The sequence below is a fragment of the Lytechinus variegatus genome, chromosome 1, assembly GCF_018143015.1.
Source record: "Lytechinus variegatus isolate NC3 chromosome 1, Lvar_3.0, whole genome shotgun sequence".
Classification (NCBI taxonomy): Eukaryota; Metazoa; Echinodermata; class Echinoidea; order Temnopleuroida; family Toxopneustidae; genus Lytechinus; species Lytechinus variegatus.
Window position 1 is genome coordinate 19,621,550 of NC_054740.1, and position 21,591 is coordinate 19,643,140.

A 21,591-nucleotide genomic window follows, 5' to 3' on the forward strand; every position below is an offset into this window, starting at 1 on the left:
ATATACTGTTGATTGTAAATAGAGTATTTTTCTGTGATGCAAAGAAACAAGATAACTATATGCATGGTAGGCTTTAAGTGTTTTAATAGATGTATTTTTCATCTGCTTTGCAAAGCTTTGTTGGATCCTCATTGCCTTGATATTTGGTCCATTTTAAGTGGCATAGCCTTGCTTGGATGTAACTTAGGTTTAAATGATTTCTAGGTTGTCCATTATTAATGGATTAATTAATCAATTATTGTCTGATGAAAGCCATATATGATATTGATTACTGCTTGAAATTGTAAAATCTTATAATTATATTACTTTTGTCAAGTTATGTTATTTTTGTCAAGCTTTTTTTCTAGAGTGTGAATTGAATGCATTTAATGATAATATGATTTGTGATGATAGTGATGATAGTGGTGATAACGGTGATGATAAAGTTGATCATGGTAGTGGTGGTGATGGTGGTGATAGTGACGATGATGGATGATGAAAAAGATGATGGTGGTGGTGGTGATGATGGTGATAATGATGATGGTGATGATGGTGATGATGGTAATAATGATGATGATAAAGGTGATAAAGTTGGTGGAATTGGTGGTGATGATGATGGTGATGATGATGATGATGATGATGATGGTGATGATGATGGTGATGATGACGATAATGGTGATTGAGTTGGTGATGGTGATTGTGATGATCATGATGGTGATCATGGTTATGAAGATTATGGTGGTGATGATGATGATGATGGTGGTGCTGATAGTGGTGGTGTTGGTGATAATGATTACACGTTTGTTGCTTTGTAAATAGGCACTTTCCCATTAATTCAATCTCGACACCTGCGATACCGGTTATACATCTAAAAACACCAGTACCATTACGAGGTACATGTCATTGAAACCACAATCCCAACCAGTTGGAATTGATAGGAAGTGGTTAGTTAATGCGTAATGGCGTAGTTTATATAAAGACATCCATGAACATATACACTTTGTTTGATTGATAGGCCCTCAAGACTGCCAGGCTTGGTTGAATATCTCTTCCCCATTCGTGACTATTTTGTGTATATCTGTCCTATTGAAGTGCAAAGGCTTGTTCGTCATTGATCCCCAAGGATTTTCAACCTTGCGGACGATCACTCGAAATGTATCTCCTCTATCGAATTTCAGCGGTAAATATTCAAATGCATAGACACGGACAGACGGTCAATAACATGCAGTTGAGGTGTGGTGGGTTCTTGTGTGGCACTTGCGATGAAAAAAGACCAAAACGGAACAAGGTAATTGAGAGACCGCTCAAACTGTTGCGTAGCAACACGGCCTAGATCGAATCTTGGTCGAAATGATGCCCTCTTTCAAATTGGCGACCTTACCCTTTCTAACGTCTTCCATTGTTTTTAGATAGTACTTCTGTTTTTCCTTTTTAACTTCACTTTGACTCTTTTGCATGTGGTTTTTATTTGTGTTTGCGATATAAAAAGCACATCCAAATCTTATTTTGTAAACCGGAACTACCAATTCGAGTCCCTTTGCAGGACCCGTATAATCTTTAGAAAATTGAATGTCTCATCATCTTAATAAAATACATGGTGTATTTAAATATCCCAAAGTAATCAAAGAATTATACTTTGCTTTGTTCGATGCCGTCACATATGCATTTGTTTTTCTTCTGGTAATGATCATCACTTTCCTACTTTCCTACTTTTATGGCAATTATTTTCCTCCAGATGTCACTCATTTCTCCTACTCCCCCACCCCCCCTCTCTCTCTCTCTTTCCATTCCTCGCTCTTGAATTTCCTTTGGATGAGGATGATTATTATTATTTTCACCGGCCATATCGTCATCATCTTCACCATGATTATCATAATTAATTTCATTATCATCCATAATACCATTATCATTAATATTTTTCTTGTTTTCGACTTCTTATTTCTCTTTCACTTCTTCCCCTTACATGCCTTGCATGGATACACCACAAAAAACACAACACACGAAATTAATTATTTGAAACTTCTACGACTTTATTTCGTAAACATGTATATTCGAGTTGCATACTAATCATTCATCTAAAATAATTTATATCATCCTTAACGCAATCCAAGGTCATTTTAGTTACGATAAAAGCAAGTCAAAGAAAAGAAGACAAGTACAGTAAAAAGAAAGTGTCCCTTTCAACTGTCCATGATGTAATGATAACACGTTATGGCTCACCCATAGATCAATGGGCAAAATGTATATACAAATTAAAACTATTGAGAATGTTTAATATACACTAATGTATATTTCATGTTATTCTTTTTTTACAATAGGTCGATATTATCGAAAGAAAATTAATTAGAGCGTTGTATGGTCAATGTGTGACAGATTTGTTATTACATTATAAAACAGCTCGAGGAACTATAAGCCAAAAATAATCAGAATACACCTTTTGCCTATAAGTAGCGATTTCAAATATTATTGTTCAAGAATATATTTGAGAAATTACGACAACTGTATGAGCCTTAAATAGATCGTGTTCAAACTTTCAATAATTATACAAACTTTTACTTCTCTCTAGAAAAGTTATCCTTTAAGTTTCGTTACGCATTTAAGATAGTTTTGTTTCACTGTTTTGCTAAGAATCGCACAAAGCATTTCCGTATGAATGCAAAATCTAAATTTCCAGACTTTTGGAGAATTGGATTTGACAGTAGACTTCTAGTTCCCCCTATTCCTTCGCCCCATCTTTATCTCCAGAGACCCCCCCCCCCCCCGATAGAAGCAAATTACAAGAAAATTACAAGAAATAATCAGTCAAGTACTTGCAAGTGGTTGCTCCCCCCCTCCCCTTCTTCTCGTGTTCACACACGTCATAACATTTTGATATTGATACTCTGACAAAATGGTGTTTTATCAAACTCTTTTCTTCCCAGAAATGATTTCTGTTTACATAAAAACAATATAAACACTGCCCGGAAACACTGGTTCTGCAAAGTCGGTCCAAGTCTTTGAAGATTTTTTTTTCTCTCGCTTCAGTATTCTTAATGAATTGAGTAATTTAAAAGAGACTTGATATCACAAAACAATGATTTCGTCAAGCAATATATATTCGAATCCTGTAATAGAGACGGCCTGCCAAGACATTTCATTTTTCAGAAGCTCTATTTTGTTTTGCATATAAAGCCTAAGATGATATTTGCATTTTTTTTGCAATTTGCATAATTATAAGGAATGAATTGCGTATACACGATACAAATGTTGTATTTTTTTACATTTTAGCATCTTTAATAATTACTTTCTAATATGGGAAGCTACCTCACTTATTTTTAATTACCTTAATAAAATAATTTCACTGTCATGTTTTCAATTCAATTCAATTATTAAATATCAAATAAAGTTCAATGAGGATTTAATACATATTATCTTCTGCACCTAACATAAAAACATTCAAAATATACATATGAATTTATTTTAAATGTAGAATAAGAGACACTCAATTAACATTATATGCATAATTCAAAAGAACAACTTACGCTTTTAACAGGATATAAATAGACACTTCTCGACGTACACGTTTCTAGAATTACCAATAACTAACATATTTTTCTATCTGAAAAGTAATATATAAAACTTTGACGAATAACCAACTGTAAGAAAGACAAATTAAGATACATAATTTACTTTCGAAAAAAAAAAAATTGAGCCTTAAGAAACAGGTTCACTGCATTTGCTTTCATAATGCTTAAAGCGAGTGTTGATAATATTTTCTGATACTAATTCATGAGAAATTGAAAGCAGATTATTTGATTTTAAGCTAACTTAAATGAAAAGTACTTTTCATTCTTATGATTATCAACATTCTTTTCCGTTAATGTTAAATTCATAAATGTAGAAGCATGACTTCCCCAAAAGGTGTATTATTGTTTTACGTTGAGAACATAAAGCGACAAAAGTTTCCAAGAGTACAAATTATTTTCATAAAATGAATAGATATCTTTTTTGTTATTCAAACCGAAGATGTAAAAACAAAAATCAGAAATCACCTCAACTTTTTTTCCCACACAACTTTGGGTTGTTTCTTCGTTTCTTTCTGCTATGTTGGTCAAACTTTACCAAGCGCTTGTTTTTTTTATAGATTAATATAACAGACGATTGGTTTCACTCCTCGGTCACACAGAAGCTAAAATCTGACTAGTTTAATTTAATATGAATGTCACAAGGAAAAGGATAAAATGGATTAAATCAATAAGAACATGTCGTATCTTTGTACCTTTGTTAAACATGCTTACTGCAAAACATAGCGTGGCTTTAGAAAAACAAAATCTTCAAAAGTTTATGTAGCTCGATTTGTATTTAGCCAGGATTCACTGCACACTATAACATAGAAATATACAAAAATTGCAAGTTATACTTTGTTCCGTTTGATAATTTTTGTTCGTAGTATTAAAAATAGATCATAACATCAATAATTTATAAACTTGCTGTACATAAGATTTTTATGATATAAATCGTAGTACCCAATATTGTTTTGATCATCTCTTTGCAAAATTTGTCCGCACGTGATACTATCAAAAACTTGATCAGAAAATTTGTTCGATCTATATGATTGTCGATAAAATGATGCTCTATATTTAGATCAAACCATCAAACATGGAATGATCAACTACAAGAAAAGTGATCACTGAATATTACAAAAACATTATTTTACATAATCATACTAATGTGATCAGTGTCGAGTCTTTTCTACAAAAATAATTCAGTCATTTTGATCTTCCTAAAGTACACACATTGGTGTATTTTATCCTATCACAAGAAAGCATATCGGAAATAAGAACCAATTGTTATCAACAATTTAAAAATATTGCATGCAAAAATACAACTTTAAACAATATAGAAGCATGAAATCATTGCAAAGAAAGTTTGAATGTATTATTGATAAACTAAATTTGTTGGTAGTTGTCTTGATAACTATTCCAGTATAGTATATAATCGAAAGCATAAATCAATATTCAATGCTAATAACTGATAGGTGTATCATGACACGTAATCTCTATGTGTGTCGATTTCAGTGTCCAACCCTGACCTTGGTGTCGCTTCATTATTGGAATGTGAGCTTTTCACTGATTTCATCTTCTTCTCTAACCTTGTCAATCTTTGCTTCAGTTTCATTTGTGAATTGCTATATTCCTGAAGAAGTCGAGAGAACCGTGTTTGTAAGTGATTCAAATTCCCATCTAAGCGATCCAGTTTCTCAAGCTGTTCGACCTGCTCTGCAGTGCGACCACCTCTCTTCGCAGCTTCCTCATCAATCAAACCGTCTTTCATTAAGATAGTGCGCCCTCTTTCTTCAAGAATAACCCTTGCTTCAGGATATTCCTTGAGGGCATCTAGAAGATCGTCCTTTGACAGACAGAACACATCCGAATAACCTACACTTCGTACATTGGCCGTCCGGCGGTTGCCCGATAAGCTACCAGGAACATTCAGAATGCTGATCTCACCAAAATAACTTCCATCACTCAGGGTAGCATAAACCGTCTTACCATCCTCGCTGACCACCTGAAGTTTACCCTGCTTCACGATGTACATTTCTCGTCCGATGTCTCCTTTCCGACAGACGAAATCTCCTGGACTAAAGACCTGAGGTTTAAGTTTGAGGACCAGCTCTACCAGAAGTCCTGGTTCGCAATCAGAAAAAATGGTAACTCGTCGTAACGTGTCCATGTGAACGTGTATTGCGATTTCAGCCCTCAGTTTTTCTGGTAACGTGTTAAGTATTGCTTCTTCGTCCAGAGTCTTTTTGTTAGACCATATATAGTCGAACCATTTGATGATCCGTTGCTCGAGTTCTTTGCTGACCTTCCTTAGGCTCATGTAATGCTTCACACCATCAATGCGATTCTGAAAGTCTGCCTTACTTGCATTCATATGACTAATCATGGAGCCAACATTACCGACAATAGTAGCAAAGATGAGGACTCCCACCAAGAAATCGACCACAACAAAAAGATGCTCTGCGTCTGTTACCGGTTTCGGTGTCTCTCCTATGGTAGTAAGCGTTAACGTAGACCAGTACAAACTGTAAATATATCTCCTGACCAGTGAGTCTGTAGGTATAAGCGTTCCATTTGGTAACTCAATCATAAAATTATCATTATAAACCCATTCATCGACACCCAATCCGATGGCTTTTGATATCGAGAAGTAAATACAGGCATTCCAGTGTATGATGACGATGATGTATATGATGAGGTTTACCACTCGGACAATGTTCGGGTAATTGGTGATGGTTTCAGTGCGTTCAAAGAACTCCATGGCTCTGTGGAACCTTAATAATCTAGGTATCCTGACGATGGCATAGATTGTCCCTACTCGTATGTATAGCAGATCAAGAGGGAGCATGGAGAGAACATCGAGGTAGAATGTCCACCTCCGGGTCCGCATATAGTTTATTCTCAGCTTGGTTGAGTCCACTACGAGTAAACCCTGCTCCAAGTAACCTGTAACGAAATGAAACAACATTGGTATTTGGGTGAAAATCTTAAACATTATTATTATTCTGATCGAATGTTATATCATAATTTTGAGAGGTCAGTATTATGATGGCTTTGTTTTGTAGATGTTTTCAGACACATCACCTACGGAGTAGGAAATCTCTACTGCTTTATAATCATCATACGTAATTGGAAGACATAGAAATCGATTGTAGAATATGTGTATATGGTACGGTCAGTTAGATTACAACTATTGCAACACACATGTTGTGTTATAGAATGTACATTTGAAAGTATTACCAATTGTTATGTTGGCTTGAGATAACTTTCTAATAGTCTCCCACAACCATGTAGGACCATAAAATCCCTATGTAGCATTTGGCTCAGGGGCGTCGATCCATTTTTCAGATGGGGGGGGGGGCAAAATCATGAATCAACTTTCCAAAGGCGCTCGATCACACAAAACAAACAAACTCTCTCTCACGCACACATACACACGCACCCTCACACACCACATATGCCTATATATATATATATAGAGAGAGAGAGAGAGAGAGAGAGAGGAGAGAGATCGAGGTATGTATTTCTACTATGACTGATAAGATATAGACACATATCTCACCAACATGCGACCGCGAAGTGCGAGCTAAAATTTCTTTATATTCTGACCTGAAAGCTTGATATTCTAAGCATTTTTGGTACCAATGATGAAGAAGGGTATCTTAAAAAATACATGTGAGCGCGAAGCGCGAGCTGAAAATTTTGATATTTCGATCTGAAAAAAAATTGAGTTTAATGGACGTTTTTAATAAGGAACAGGATAATATATCCAATAAAAGATTATTGCAATTCGAAGTGGGAGTTCTTTTGAGGTTTAGAACTGAAAACGGGACATTCTATTCACCTATTTGATCATGAAAAGTATGGGTTTTGCTACAGAAATGATGTGAGCGTGAAGCGCGAGCTGAATTTATTTTATATTTCAATCTGAAAAGCGGACATTTTGAGCACGATTTTAGATAAAGAACAAGTTGTGATTCTCAATCTCGCTTGCTGACTTCTGTGTAACATTACAATCTTATTTTATGTTTTGCACATGTGGAATTATTGGAGGCGCAAAACGATATGTTTGCCCCCCAATATTTTCATTGGTGGGGCTATCGCCTCGACCCCCCCCCCGCCCCCCAGGATAGACGCCTCTGTTTGGCTGTTGTTTAATTTCTAATTATTCATAACAATTTTATCGATCACTGATTTTAAATCAACTATGTGACACAGTGAAGGGGGTCAAATTATTTTGTAAGGTAATCCCGGGAAGGTAATCCCCCGGGTAATCCATTAACATTGATTTTTACCTGTCCTGAACTGAACGCAGATATCCAAAATGTAGATGAAATCGCAAATATAGTCAAGGCTAAACCACAGTGTTCGATACTTGATTTGAAGTTCAACAAAGGATGCACGAGCAATGATAAGATACAGATTGTACAAGACTGCTGCCGTGATGACCAATAGCCATGATGAATAGGTACCAGATGACCGGTCAAATACAATGATCCGAGGTTTCTTTCGTTGTGACGTTCTGAAATTAAACAATATAAAACAATGAGGGCTGGGTTAAATAACTAGCATATTTTCTCAAGTGAAAACAAGACTTTTACATTAATTTGATGTGATTATGTTATCTTAATATGACCACTGCCAAAATAATAGATAGTTCTTAGATTTGAGGCTGGACTAAAAACAAAAATGATAATGGAACTCATTAATCAAGGATGATGGTCGTTATGCATGCCCTGAAGCTCACTAATGATCTGTTGTTGGATGGTTGGTGTTTATTTTAACGGTGTTTGCATTCTAAAATGATATTTATGCCTTTTCTTATTATATTTTTTCTCGCATTATTCAGATTATTTTTTCTTCATTCCACCCCAAAAAAATAATAATAAGTAGAAAGAGCACCACAAGTTGCAAAACAAAAATAATGCCAAACCAAGGCAAGATACAAAGGAACAGAAATGAAGGCTATAATACTTTTTTTTCGGTCTGTATATGCCTCATTAGGAGTCAAAGTATTAATACATAAACTATATAAAACATATATACAGCACCTATTTCATATAAATTTTTTTGGGGGGGTCATCTTCACACATCTCATTGTATTTCATTTATTTCATTTATTTTGTAAATCTTTCTATGTCTACAGTGCTCTTTTGTAAAGCAGGCCTTTGGGCTCTGAAAGGACTACCCTGTTTTTCAAATAAAACTGAATAAATAAATAAATAAATAATCTTTATTTTCATGTCATGCCAATGTCAGTTTAAGTCGAGTAAATTATAAAAAGTGAAAGGAATGAAAAGAAAGAAAAAATAGATAAATACAAATGAAATAAAATAAATAACAATTATGAATATATATATATATATATATATATATAAATATATATAAACTTCTAATGTCCCTTTTTCGTCCTCCTCTCTTCATTTTTTTTCTTCTAAGTATTGTGTTATTTTTTTTCTTTTCGTTTTATTTTGAATTATAGCTTCTTGTTTCTTCGTAACATGTGCTGACATTTCTCCCCTGCTTGGCATGGTGTGGTTAGGAGAATAGCATTGCTCCATGTTATTTGAATCATCAGGTATAATGAATACATTCATGCTATTTGTTTTGCTATTATGTTTTCAAATTCTTGTTCATTCATAATACAACAAACAGTTGAAAGAGAAATATGGGAAAGGCATTAATGTATCAAACACGAAAAGGGCTGTAAAGCGGACGAAGGTGGAGCGAAAGCGAGCAGTTAACATTCATCGCACTATAATGAGACGTCCGTGACACCGGCTTAATATTGGCAAAATTTGTTATTTCATTTGTGTTGCTATGGAAACAGAGTATCATAATCATGTTACAAACGCTCTTTCCATCTATTCTGATATGAGCCGATACCTACATACCCACCACTACATCTATAATTATCACTCATTATTTCATGTGGTTGTCAACCCCCCCCCCTCCTCCCCTCCCCCCTCTCATTCTCTTTCTTTCTTTCTTTCGTTTCCTTCTTTCTTTCTCTCCCCTGCCTGTTTGTCTGTCTCCACTCATGCACTCTCCTCTCTCTATTTCCCTATAAATTCTTAAATCCTATCTTTTCTGAGTATATGTCACTCGCCACATAATTTTCTCAGAGTAATTTTGATAATTAATGTAAAAACAAATAACGAAAACGTACAAGCAATATTTTTATTAACGTGGATAGCTTTGAAATAATAAATGTAGCCCACACTCATTTATTTCAAATTACATCTTTTTTGAGACTCTGAATTTCATGGATTAAAAAAGAAGCTAAATCAGCTGTGAATCTTATTGGTTTGAATTTAAACCATTTCATTTTTTTCGATAATCTTTATGATTTGAAACTAGATTTCGACGAGTCACTATCTACATAAGATTTGTTAGTTTAATTTCCACTGTACCGTCAAACATAAGAGTCGCCTATACATGACGCTGTGAAGCGCGAGTTAATATATCACTATTACCTTGGTCATCGTTTCATATTTTGACATTTTCTAAAATGTATCTCAAACAGACTGTCGAGAAATATGTGTGAGAAAAGTAAACACATCCTATTAGCTATCCAATATTAAGTTGCTTTCTCGTCTTCAACAGTAAAACAGGAACCTGCGCAGAGAAATCAATAGTTGTTTGCTTTCTTTTCTTCGCGTTTCACACGATTTCCGTGTAACTTGCACTTATCATTTGACAAACTCATGATATAATCAACTTACCGATGCTGATTTTTTTTGTAATAGAATTATACCAATATGCATCAAGATGTGTTTTATGTTTAATTTAGTGATGCATTTCTCGTTCGACGAAAGCGGGTTATTTCATGTAAAGATTCGTACGCCAAAATCGAATGTAAATAAACCTTCATAATTAACCGTGACATAAACAATTAAGGTTTTAAAAGTAGCAGCAGCAGCATTAACATTAGCAGCAGCAGGAGTAGTATTATAGTCAGGGTGACCAAGGGAGCGTTTTAAGTTTGACAAGTTGTCAGATCTGACAACTTTCCCTGATTCTGATTGGCTGAGAGGTACTGTTGCTATGGTAATTGTCGGATAAAACAGGACTTGTCGGATAAAATCCTTTCATGAAACGCTCCCCAGGGGTCCGTTGCAGAAAGAGTTGCGTTTAAACGCAAGTAAAAAATCAATCGCAAGTCCAAAATGCGCGCTGTTGATTGGTTGAAAATCAAGTTGCGCGTGATCTTTAGAGTAACGATTGACTGCAACTCCTTCTGCAACGGACCCCTGATTTCACAGAATGAAATACGGGACAATCGACAAAGTACGCTGCATAACGGATAGACCGAGCCAGGTATTAATAAAAGATCAACAAAGAAGACTACACAGTATTAATTGGAAGGGAGGGAGAACGAAAGAATGAAGGAAATAAAAAAGAAGGAAAGAAAGAAAAATGAACAGAGAGAGAGAGAGGATCAGGAAAGACAGATAAGAAATAAAGAGATATGGAACAAAAAAAGGCAAACAGGAAGGATAGAAGGATGAAGAAAGAAGGATAGAAGAGAAACAAAGAAGAAAAAATAAACTTCAAGCAAACAAAAAAATCCAATCATCGAACAAAAATACTAATTAATTGGTGTTTGTTATTAAAAAATAGAATGTTTTATAAAAAGAATAAAATTTGATAGTGAAACATTGTCAATCTTGAAAATTATATGAAACATCGTGGCATCATATATACACAGGTATCTCTCCCATTCCATTACAAGTTCGCACCGATAACAAGACTCAAAAGGCGAGCTGAAACAACTAGTTGTGAAAACTCAATAACTTGCTCCACCGATTACATCACCAAATCATTAATCTGAGGATCCATAATGTAATTATAAAAAATTTACCGCCGATTTTGTGATTATTTTAGTGGAAAACTTTTTATCATGTGAGGGACACCATTGAGAATCTGGTCCGATCCCATTAGTAGCCTACATATTGTAAGTAAAAATTGATATTCATCTGTGTTTTTCATTGAAATTGTATCAATTTCTTTCACTCTATACATCTCCTAACATTTTTTTTCTTGCCACTTTTCCTCTTGGGTGGATAATAATTGTACACTGTATAAGAACAGCAGAACCGAACATAGCACTGACATGAGAATGTGTGGACTCTGTTGACAATGATGTCAAAACGAGCCTGAAATAAATTGTAACACTTTGTGTGAGATTTAAAATAAATCTTTAGAATTGATACCAAAACAATAGCCGATATGGATGTATTTAAGATCCTGAATTTTTTTAGAGTGTATGTGGTCAGAGTTTATTCTTTGAATTTGTATTTACGTTTTTGTCAACACCATGCACGAGCTATCAAATTAAGATATTTTTGGTAGGTCATGGGACAATGAATGGGTGATCTCCTGCTTATTGAAATACGTAACATTCATCTTCGGTGATAATTGTGTTGAGAAATAAGAAAAAGGAAACAATATTCTACTACCTACGTCATGCCTTGTAGGTGATATGTGTATCAAACCTTACCATTAATCATCTCAAAACATAATTTGTATCCATATTAGTAATATTATGAAAGGAATGTAAATAAATATCATACGATGGAAGTATGTTATTATCATAGTTTTACAAAATAGATCTACCCGTCTTTTTTTAAAATCATAATTGACATGATCATATCAGATCTTAATGCAATATCATGTTTTTGCTTCGTAAATTGCATAGCAGTTATGTAGGCGTACAATGTGAACATTATTGGATAACGAGCAGATACTAAATATTTTTTAATGACAGCCTTTACATGAAAATATGCATTTTTTACATGTCTACGATCGTGGTTTACACGAACAATTGCAAGTCGTAATCTGGTTCTCCGTAAATAATTACCTTGGTGATGGTTCAGGTTCCCTCTCGCTAACTTTATAATGAAGCTATTTCTTTCTTAAAAACGTGTTCAACATAACTGTGGCTTGCATGAAACTCCCGCGTGATCTGATGTGTCACTGGAATGGTACAGGCTCGAGCGATCCATTTCAGTTATATCCCGATTCCATTAACCATTGTTTGATTTGTGTTTGATACGGCCTTCGACGTCTCACTTTGCTGTATGTAGCATTGTTGTAAAACATTGTGAAATAGAGATTATTCATTTTTTATAGCAACAAAGCAACAGCCAAACACCAAAAAAACAATGAAGGTTTATGAATAATCCACCATGAGTTACTGATAGCGGGACCGAATTATCACCTTATATCAATTTTGATATATATATATATATGTGTGTGTGTGTGTGTGTGTGTTAGGGTGTGTGGGTGTGTGTGGGGGAGTGGGGATGTGTGTGTATTTATATATATGTTTAAATGGTCCGTCAATCCCCAAAGTGTGCAGAAAACGAACACTGTAAAAACGGTGGTGTTAAAACTGACACCATAGAGGACCACACCCTGAGGTGTTAAAATAACACCCTAGAGATTGAACATAACACCAAAGAGTGCAAATGTAACAACCATAGGTGTTGTAATAACATCTATAGGTGTAAAACTAACACCACCAATTTAACACCGGTGTAAAATATCTGGTGTGGTCCTCTATGTACACCGGTTAAAACCACAGTTTTTGTTGTGAATGTTCCACATGCTATTCGTGTATTTCAAAGAAAGTAAGCCTTTCTCGCGGTCACATGACTATTCAATAAAGTGTATCTCTCAATTCTATGAGAAGATAATCAAATTTAGTCTGATGTATAATTGACTACATTGTAATTAAATCTAGTTTTCTTGTTTCACAAACAACCAAGAGCGTTGCCAACACTACTGTATATTTCTCAGCTAGCAAGGGACAACGAGAGGGATCGAGGGAGAGGCGGTGGGGGTGTGCATTGGATATAGATTTATTAAGCACTCTTTCTTTATTCCCATCTATTCAATCTATCTCCCCCGTCCCTCCCCATATCTTCACTTCATTTGCACCCTTAACGTATATCCCCCCCAACAAAAAAATATATATAAGGAAGGGGCGCGCAAATATTGGGGGAGGGGGTCAACAATCGGGGCGGAAATGAGGAGATAGAAGAAAACGAGTGACACTCGATATCAGCCATGCAGAAAGCAGCAGAAATGAGTTGGAATGATTATCTTGCATGGATAACAGTTATTGTTAAAATTTCAATCAAGCGTTATCATACAGCTACAAGACTGATGAAAGGGAAGAAAACATGTCAAAGCAAGGCCAAGTACACGCACCTTCAAGACATTGAATATAAGATGCGATTGACCTTTATAAGAATGGAAACATAACACGATACATAATATGACTTTCGGGGTCCGTATCAACCAAGGAAATTTCCAATAAAGGCCATTCTTAAATCGATTTTGCTTACATTTGAGTTAAAAAAATCCTCTCCACAGAATTTCCACAAAAATTGAGCACCTCAATTTAGTATCGAATATTTTTGTCAACATCTCAAATATAGAATAACATTGGTTGCATTAGCACAACCTTAAAATGCTACAAAAAGCAGGCTAAATTCTCATTTAAATTAAAATCAAAATTATCATTATAGGTACGCACATACATATATCACAACATGATTGTGCTGCCAAGATATCGTACCGAAAAACATGGTTTGACTTTGATTTTTTTTATACTATAAGATGTGTAACCTACATTTTATCATAATTTTGATTACTGCGTTAGAATGATGAAGGCTAACAATGAAATCTTGCTATCGTTACCGGTTCTTTGGCTTACAGTGTATACGCAATAAGAAAGAAATGTGCAAACTTCGTTTTTCTTTAAAAATGCCACCAAAGCAGCTTTTCACCTTTTAAAAGGCGCAAAATGCAAACTCGTGTGTACGAAATGCATCCAACGCATGCACGCTTAAAGATGCAATTTATTTAAGGGGGCGAAAATGTTGTATCAACCGGATTCGAATTTGCTTGCAAGTGAACTCAGCACCTTTCCATGCAGAATGTAACATGTGAGCTCACTGCATCTTTAATCATGCATGAACGAACTAGACCTTTCTTCAGGTTGCAAAGTATAGCTGTTGAAGTTGACATGTCTGAAATCAGAACACCTTTTTCTTTCTTTTTGTGTTTACATACATCTTTAAGGCCCGGTCCCAGTGACATTTAGGATGGATTGCGCATAATTTGCGGATAAAATTTGATAACAGACGCTAAACATCCGCAATATTCGTAAAGTATGCTGTTTTAAGACGGTTATTTTCCGCACATGTCCGAAATCATCCGCAAAGGCACATTTTTCCGTTCCCAGGAGTTTTGGGCTGCCCAAAACTCCTGGGAGCGGAAATCATCCGGTTTATATGCGCAATGCATACGCAATGCATACTCAATGTATGCGCTGAACTTTCGCAGTTATCCTGTGATATCCGCAACGGACATGGGATTGCGGATAAGTAGCGGACTGGGATAGAATGCGAAACGAATGCATAGCGTGCCTAATACGACTTTATACCAAGCTATAATAATTTATAAAGAATGCTTACAGACTGGTCACGAATAGTGCGTTTGTATTACGACTGTTTCGCGAACAATTTGCGAGTATACAGCAAACATTCATCGTAAACCCAGATTACTATATAAATGTAACAGAAAATGAAATTTGTTGCCATGGATCATCACGGACATTTGATAGTTGCAGCCATCCAACAACATAACAATCTTCTCTTCCAAGTTCAACGTTTGATCCAAATACGGAAAAGAAAGCGAAGGAGAAATCAAAGAGCTGTCTGGGTGAGACCTTGGATTGGCAGAAGACTAGATCTGGGCATGTACGATAGATTGATGGTGGAGCTGCGTAACGAAGATCCACGTGCCTTCCAGAACTTTATGAGAAAGCCCCCATACATGTTTGACGAACTGGTGAACCGGCTCACTCCTCGACTGCTCAAGACACAGACCAACTTCAGAGCGAACTTAGAGCCTGGACTCAAAGTGGCCATAACCCTACACCATCTTGCCTCTGGTTCAAAATACAGGGACATGCAGTACGGTTGGAGGGTCCCTCACAACACAATCAGCAAAGTTGTCAGAGAAGTATGTACAGCCATATCAGAAGAGTACCTTGATGAACAGATGACTTGCCCTACCAACGATGAAGAATGGCGTGAAATTGCCAATGACTGGTTGCAGAGGTGGAACTTTCCTCACACAATCGGCGCGATTGATGGCAAGCATGTGGCATGCAAAGCTCCCCCAAACTCAGGCTCGGAATATTACAACTACAAGGGCTTTTTCAGTATCATTTTAGTTGCCCTGGTCAGTTCTGACTACAAGGTTCTTTGGGCTGACGTATCAGGAAACGGTTCCGCATCAGATGCTCAAATATACAACCAAAGTGAGCTGAAGCAAGGTCTCGAGAACGGCGACATTATGGTTTGGCCAAATCCAGATCCCTTACCCAATGACACCTAAGATGTCCCATACTTCATTGTGGGCGACGATGCTTTCTCTCTGAGAACATACCTAATGAAGCCATACAGTGCAAAGGCCCTGACCAGGGAAGAGCGTATCTATAACTACAGGTTGTCGAGGGCCAGGAGAGTCGTCGAGAACACATTTGGTATCATGGCGAATAGATTCCAAGTCCTTCTCACCACCATGCAGCACCATGCCGACACAGTCAGGCTGATACTGCTCCACAACCGAATTGCGCACCCGCTACCCAGTCCTACAGAACAGGCTTGTGGACCGGCAGCTGGAGAATGGACAAATAGTTCCTGGAGAATGGCGAAGGGGCCAAAACCTTGTTGACACAGTGGAGGTTCAAGCACCAAACACAGCTTCAAGAGATGGCAAGAGATCTCAAGCTCAGTGGCTTTTTCTTCCCACAAAGCTTTCTTTCTGTTTGTGTCTTTAAACATCCTACTTCCCCTACTCCACAAAAGCTCATTTTCTGCTAACCATTCGAAGGCATTATCTTCTTGGTCGGGTTTGAGGGTGAATCTCTTTCGTGGCCTCTTCTCTTTCTTCTTTTCAGCTTTGTCATATCTAGGCTGACTTGGACCAGGGACCTCATCGGCGCCAGGGAGTTCTTCTGGAGGTGGACTCGGTGACCTTGGGGATTGTGGAGGAGGTGGTACTGGTGACGGAGCCCTCTCTCCAACTTTGCTTGTCTTTTGTTTCTTCTTTCCTCTTGATTTGGCTCTTATTGACATGTTGCCACTTTCTACAATGTTGATAAAGATAATGACGCTGAAGAGTGGAGTGCTCTTCTTTTATATGGTCTCGATTCAAATGTATCACATTCGCAATGCGACCGTTGTTTCCGCACCACGTGCGCATTGCATTCTCTATGCATACGTAATACTTCCGCAATAATCGTTTAGCATCCTATTTTTGTCCGCAATACATGTGTTATACTTCCGCATTACTTTCGTTACATTTTCGCAATGTCTGCAATACATTCCACAATTTTACTAGCAATATCCCTCGTAAAATAGCATTCGCAAGGTAATTCTTTTTTATTCGTGATATTTCCGCTTTAAATCGTAATTTGTTCGCTGTACATCTTTTATGTATCCGCAATTTTAAAGCGGATTTTTATTTTTTTGCCAAATTTAATGCGGATGACAACGAATGACCGAAATTTGTATTCGCAATTCATGCGTAATTCAACTTCCCCCCAGTTGGACCGGGCCTTTAGTGTTCATCTATCCATAGTTATTATGATCGCAAACCTTAGAGGTGAAACTTCTTCAATTTCATATCACATCTCGGTTTGATTACTTCAAATTAGCTTAGCCAGGATGTTAGGGTTGACCATATTAGATACCTGTGAAAAAAATTGAAGAGGGGAGTTGGTTTGGAAAAAAATACAAGCCCCCCCCAAAAAAAAAAAAAAAAAAAAAAAACGCTTTTCAGAGCAGTGCATGCCATTACAGCTATCTTCGTATTGATCAAATAACAAATTTACATTGGATTTATTTCTTTGTTGCTCTGACATCATTTTGAATAGCACACGGCACCGAACTCCAGGGTTATATTAACACATATGGAAAGAAAAGCCGCACCATCAACACAAATACACAATATCTTAATCTGAATCTTGTGTTGTTTTTCATAATGATTCCTGATCAATACATTTCTCTTTTATTGTCATTAGAAAACAAAACAGATAATATTTCAGTAATGACACGTACTGTGGTAAGTAGTGCTCTTTACCACAAACCCATGAAAAACATGTTTACATTGTAAAGAAGATAATTTCCTACAGGATGTAGTGGTTGGGATTGATAAACCACGGGTCCAAAAGAGATACATCTGAGGATAAAGAAAAGGAATCCTATAGATTTTTCTTAACATCAAAGTTCATCTACCAAGTAAAGATATGTGATAGACCAGCGCCGAAGACGGGGAATACAACCGGCATAAAAACAAAACTAGAGGATCAATAATCGAGATAAATGATAGAAATTCTTTCGTCAAACTATTAACGGTTTACCTCAAAGCATATGGATGTTTTAGATAATTATGATATAATGGAAATTTGAATTTGAATTTAACTCTTAAAATAATAAAGCTAAGGCATCAGGAGTTTGACTTTCGTCAAAGTTTTGATCAAACTATTTAAACATGATTTTCTACGACGCAATTTATTGATAACAATTTTATTCATTGTGGATAAATATTGAAAAAGAAAAGAATTAATATAAGCAGGGGAAAAATATTATTTAGAAAAATGGGGAAGAATTTTTTTTTATTAATCTTCCAACCCCATAAAAATACGTAATAATGACAGCCGATGCAATGTTTCAAATTTCGTCATTCTCAATTGATTTAAATTTTTTTAATTATATCATGTTGTCTTTTTGACTTTATATCGTCTTTCTTCTGGTCTCTCTTTCACTGCATTTGTGTGGGTTTTTTATTGTAATCTAAATCTTTATATACTCTAAAAAAGGGTTTACCCAACATGCCCAATGTTGAGTAAAATGGGAAGATGCAGGTTGGTTAGGTAAAAAGATGGAAAAAGACCCAATATTTTGTAAATTTTACGCAATTTTGCGTTGAAATACCCAAATATGGGGTAAAAAACAAACAGCAAACATGCATAATTATTCCCTTTCTACCAAATATTGGGTAAATTTTTACCCTGTGTTTTAAAAGTGTAAAATAATTTTATTTTTCTTTTTATTCTTCATTATCCTTAGATTTTGTGCAATATGCATTTCATAATTGGATGTAATCTTATTTATTCCTTAAACTACATGTAAGTTATGTTCTTATGCTTAGAAAGGGCTTTATCTTTCAATGTTTATCACTTTATGCCTAGACCTATCGAAGCCAGCTACTGAATAGGCTTTGTCATGATGATATGTTACTGAATTAGATATAACGTTGGGTAGATCACTAAGAATTTAAAAAAAATATATGTTGTCACGCAGCAAATGACAATGATTACCCAATCTTTTACACTGTGGCTGTTTTAATGATCTATTATGACTTCATGAGGTAAAACCGAGGAGAATGGTCTGAAAGTTTGCTTAAAATATCAATGTTAAAGTTCACAAACTTATTGTTTTAATTCAAGTAAAATCAAAACTATGTCATAATTACCAAAGTAAATTATGCGTCAGTGCAGATAATGAGTAAAAAAAAATGAGGGACTGAATACATCGTAAGGGGACAATCTACATGTATAGTCGCACCAGAGCAACAAAAACAAAGAAAGAATATAAATGCATTTATAAATATGCAGATCTAATTTTCATCATAAAATTATTATATCCATAAAATATTTTCACGTTTGTCCCTTTTGCTTTTCATTTCCTCTCTGTTTCTTTTTGTTTATCACGGCCTTTGAACTTTTGAGGGGCAACTGGCCACCGGTATTACGTCAGTGACTTGCGCATGTCTTAGTTCGTAAATGCCTTTTAAGAGAAGAAACATGAAAGTTAATAATTTACTTGCTTGATGAGGAGACATAGCTTTGTAAATCAGTGCATGTTATATCAACATGATCAAGCACACGTAAAACCAATAGTTGTTGCTGACATTAACACGAAATAGCACCTAAATTGGACAGCTACTAAACGGAAACTGAACACTTTGATAAAATGTTGGTGAAATTAGAGACATGTGTTATTAGTGTACGTTAGATCTCCTCAGGATGGTTTGATATTTTCTTGGATCTTCCCAGATGACTATGATTACCAATTAGTTTATTCTTATGGATTTCATTGTTGATCTATGGTGTACTTACCCTATTAGTTTAATACCATTTAACTCTCTCACTGTACTGGAATATTTCTAAAGGAAGGAGAGATGATCAAAGTACACCATAGGCGTGGAAATTTGCTCCAAGCATCAAAGTCGTGTCAAAAGTGCCTCAACACATTTACTTGACATGAGTGCAATATTTATATTCATTCTCTGTATATTAGTTTCCTGAGATCATTCTATCTTTACCGTCTGCCTTTCTTCCTTAGTAGGCAGGCTTCAATATTGTTAGATGTAATTAGGTAAAGTGTGATGTATTTTAATCAAATTGATGGTATATAGCTTGTAACGCAATACTGCGCTTATCGGAATTGTTGATTAATACCCTAGTCACACTCAAGAGTAAAATAAAGACACCAGCTCGACCGATCACGGACCAAACACTGATAACAATAGGTAGGTTTGCCCGAGGTGTCCGGTTGATCCATGGTGGTGTGGCCGCTGTCTCAGCTCGTCACGCAAAACTTGTTCTATTGAAATGATTAATTTTCTGGAGTGGTTCAACTCTTGTGTACAGTTAGCGGCTATACAAAATTATTTGTGTCACTCATAAAAGCGTTGCTTAGTTTCATAACAAAATGAAAAACGGTTAACATACTTCCATATTATCAGGTATATAAGGATGTGATAGGCTGTCAAAAGACTCCGAATTAAGTTTCCGATATGCATTCTTTTAATTTTAAACTATAAAAGAAAAATCAGGGAAGCCATAAGAAGTTAATGTTAACTGCTGTTTATCATACATGTAATCACACGATATACAAACGCATTATTATAATTTTTTGGCAACTTAATGTTGGTAGACGATCTTTTCATTAAGAGTTCAAGTCATTAATTACAGTAAATTGTCACAAGAACTATCACACCAGAATCAAACCATTCGTTGTGATAAGAATACCAATATCTTTCTCTTATTCTACTCAGATATTATATTAAGGATTGTTATAAAAATCAAATGATATAAATCATTGCAAAATCCAATGTTTAAGTATATACTGCATAGTGATTATAGTGATATGCATTAAATGTTAGTTCACAAACATAAATTCGTTTGATGCACTCCAATGTTAGACTATGATACAATAATATTGGATTTAGACGGTATCATATAATTTTTTTCAATCTGTTATCTGAAAAATCTATATTTTGAACGACATACACCTTGGTTGGGAATAATCTTGATATGGATTACTATTATTCCTGTAAGCAAAGGTATAGCACGAGCACAGCTTTATAATCTTCTTGCAAAACATTACAAAATATCATGATCTTATATCAGACTTTTTACATTCCTTCAATGCGTATCCCCTTTAGACAATATTTTTCTCTTTAAATATAGATACATCAATAAATATCACGTGTATCTTCCTTTTATAGATAATCCAAGAAAATTCAGGCATAAATTACAAGATTTTCTTCTATCGTGAATTTATATAAATTAATCAAGGCTGATTTCACATGTAAAGAGAGATGGCTTATATAGAGGGAGAGACAGAGAGAGAGATAGGGGGATAGCGGGAGGGATGGAAAGAGAGGGAGAGAGCTTGTCGACGGGGAAAATGAATATGATGCTAGCGATAGTTATACCAAAGGGGTTGTCAATCACACCTTATCGCTTTTTTTCTCTCTTACGAGTCACCTTGTTGAGAGCAGTTTCCATAATATCACGCTCATGCAGTCGTCATGGTAACGTGAAGGCATCATTTAGTGTATGGCTAGAGTATATGGTACATGATCACACTGGCTTTGATGGTTAGTAATTACATTACCAATACCTTGCCATCATCCCACACAGCTACATCAGTAAAACTACTCAATTCGATTATCGCATGACCTTTGTTTATTA

General features: G+C 35.7%; 2 protein-coding genes across 2 annotated transcripts; one reads left to right on the forward strand and one right to left on the reverse strand.

Moving 5' to 3' along the window:
• Positions 1–2,609: 2,609 nt before the first annotated feature.
• LOC121407365 (cyclic nucleotide-gated channel cone photoreceptor subunit alpha-like) lies at positions 2,610–9,082 on the reverse strand. The gene is made up of 3 exons (XM_041598448.1): positions 9,033–9,082; positions 7,817–8,043; positions 2,610–6,467 (listed from the first exon to the last, which is right to left on the reverse strand). Exons 1-3 carry the CDS (start codon positions 9,080–9,082, stop codon positions 5,002–5,004), a joined length of 1,743 nt encoding a protein of 580 aa, XP_041454382.1. The 3' UTR covers positions 2,610–5,001.
• Positions 9,083–15,293: 6,211 nt separating this feature from the next.
• LOC121407452 (putative nuclease HARBI1) lies at positions 15,294–15,938 on the forward strand. Its single transcript, XM_041598567.1, has one exon. The coding sequence runs from the start codon at positions 15,294–15,296 to the stop codon at positions 15,936–15,938; it is 645 nt and encodes a 214-aa protein (XP_041454501.1).
• The last annotated feature ends 5,653 nt before the right edge of the window (positions 15,939–21,591 follow it).

Excerpts from the sequence above, each read along its gene's own strand:
- LOC121407365 (XM_041598448.1), bottom strand. The coding sequence starts at position 9,082 with ATGGAGCAATGCTATTCTCCTAACCACACCATGCCAAGCAGGGGAGAA. Across the intron at positions 8,044-9,032 it reads ATGCCAAGCAGGGGAGAAAT|AACGTCACAACGAAAGAAAC; the intron begins GTCAGCACATGT and ends GTTTAATTTCAG. Across the intron at positions 6,468-7,816 it reads CTGCGTTCAGTTCAGGACAG|GTTACTTGGAGCAGGGTTTA; the intron begins GTAAAAATCAAT and ends ATTTCGTTACAG.
- LOC121407452 (XM_041598567.1), top strand. The coding sequence starts at position 15,294 with ATGTACGATAGATTGATGGTGGAGCTGCGTAACGAAGATCCACGTGCC.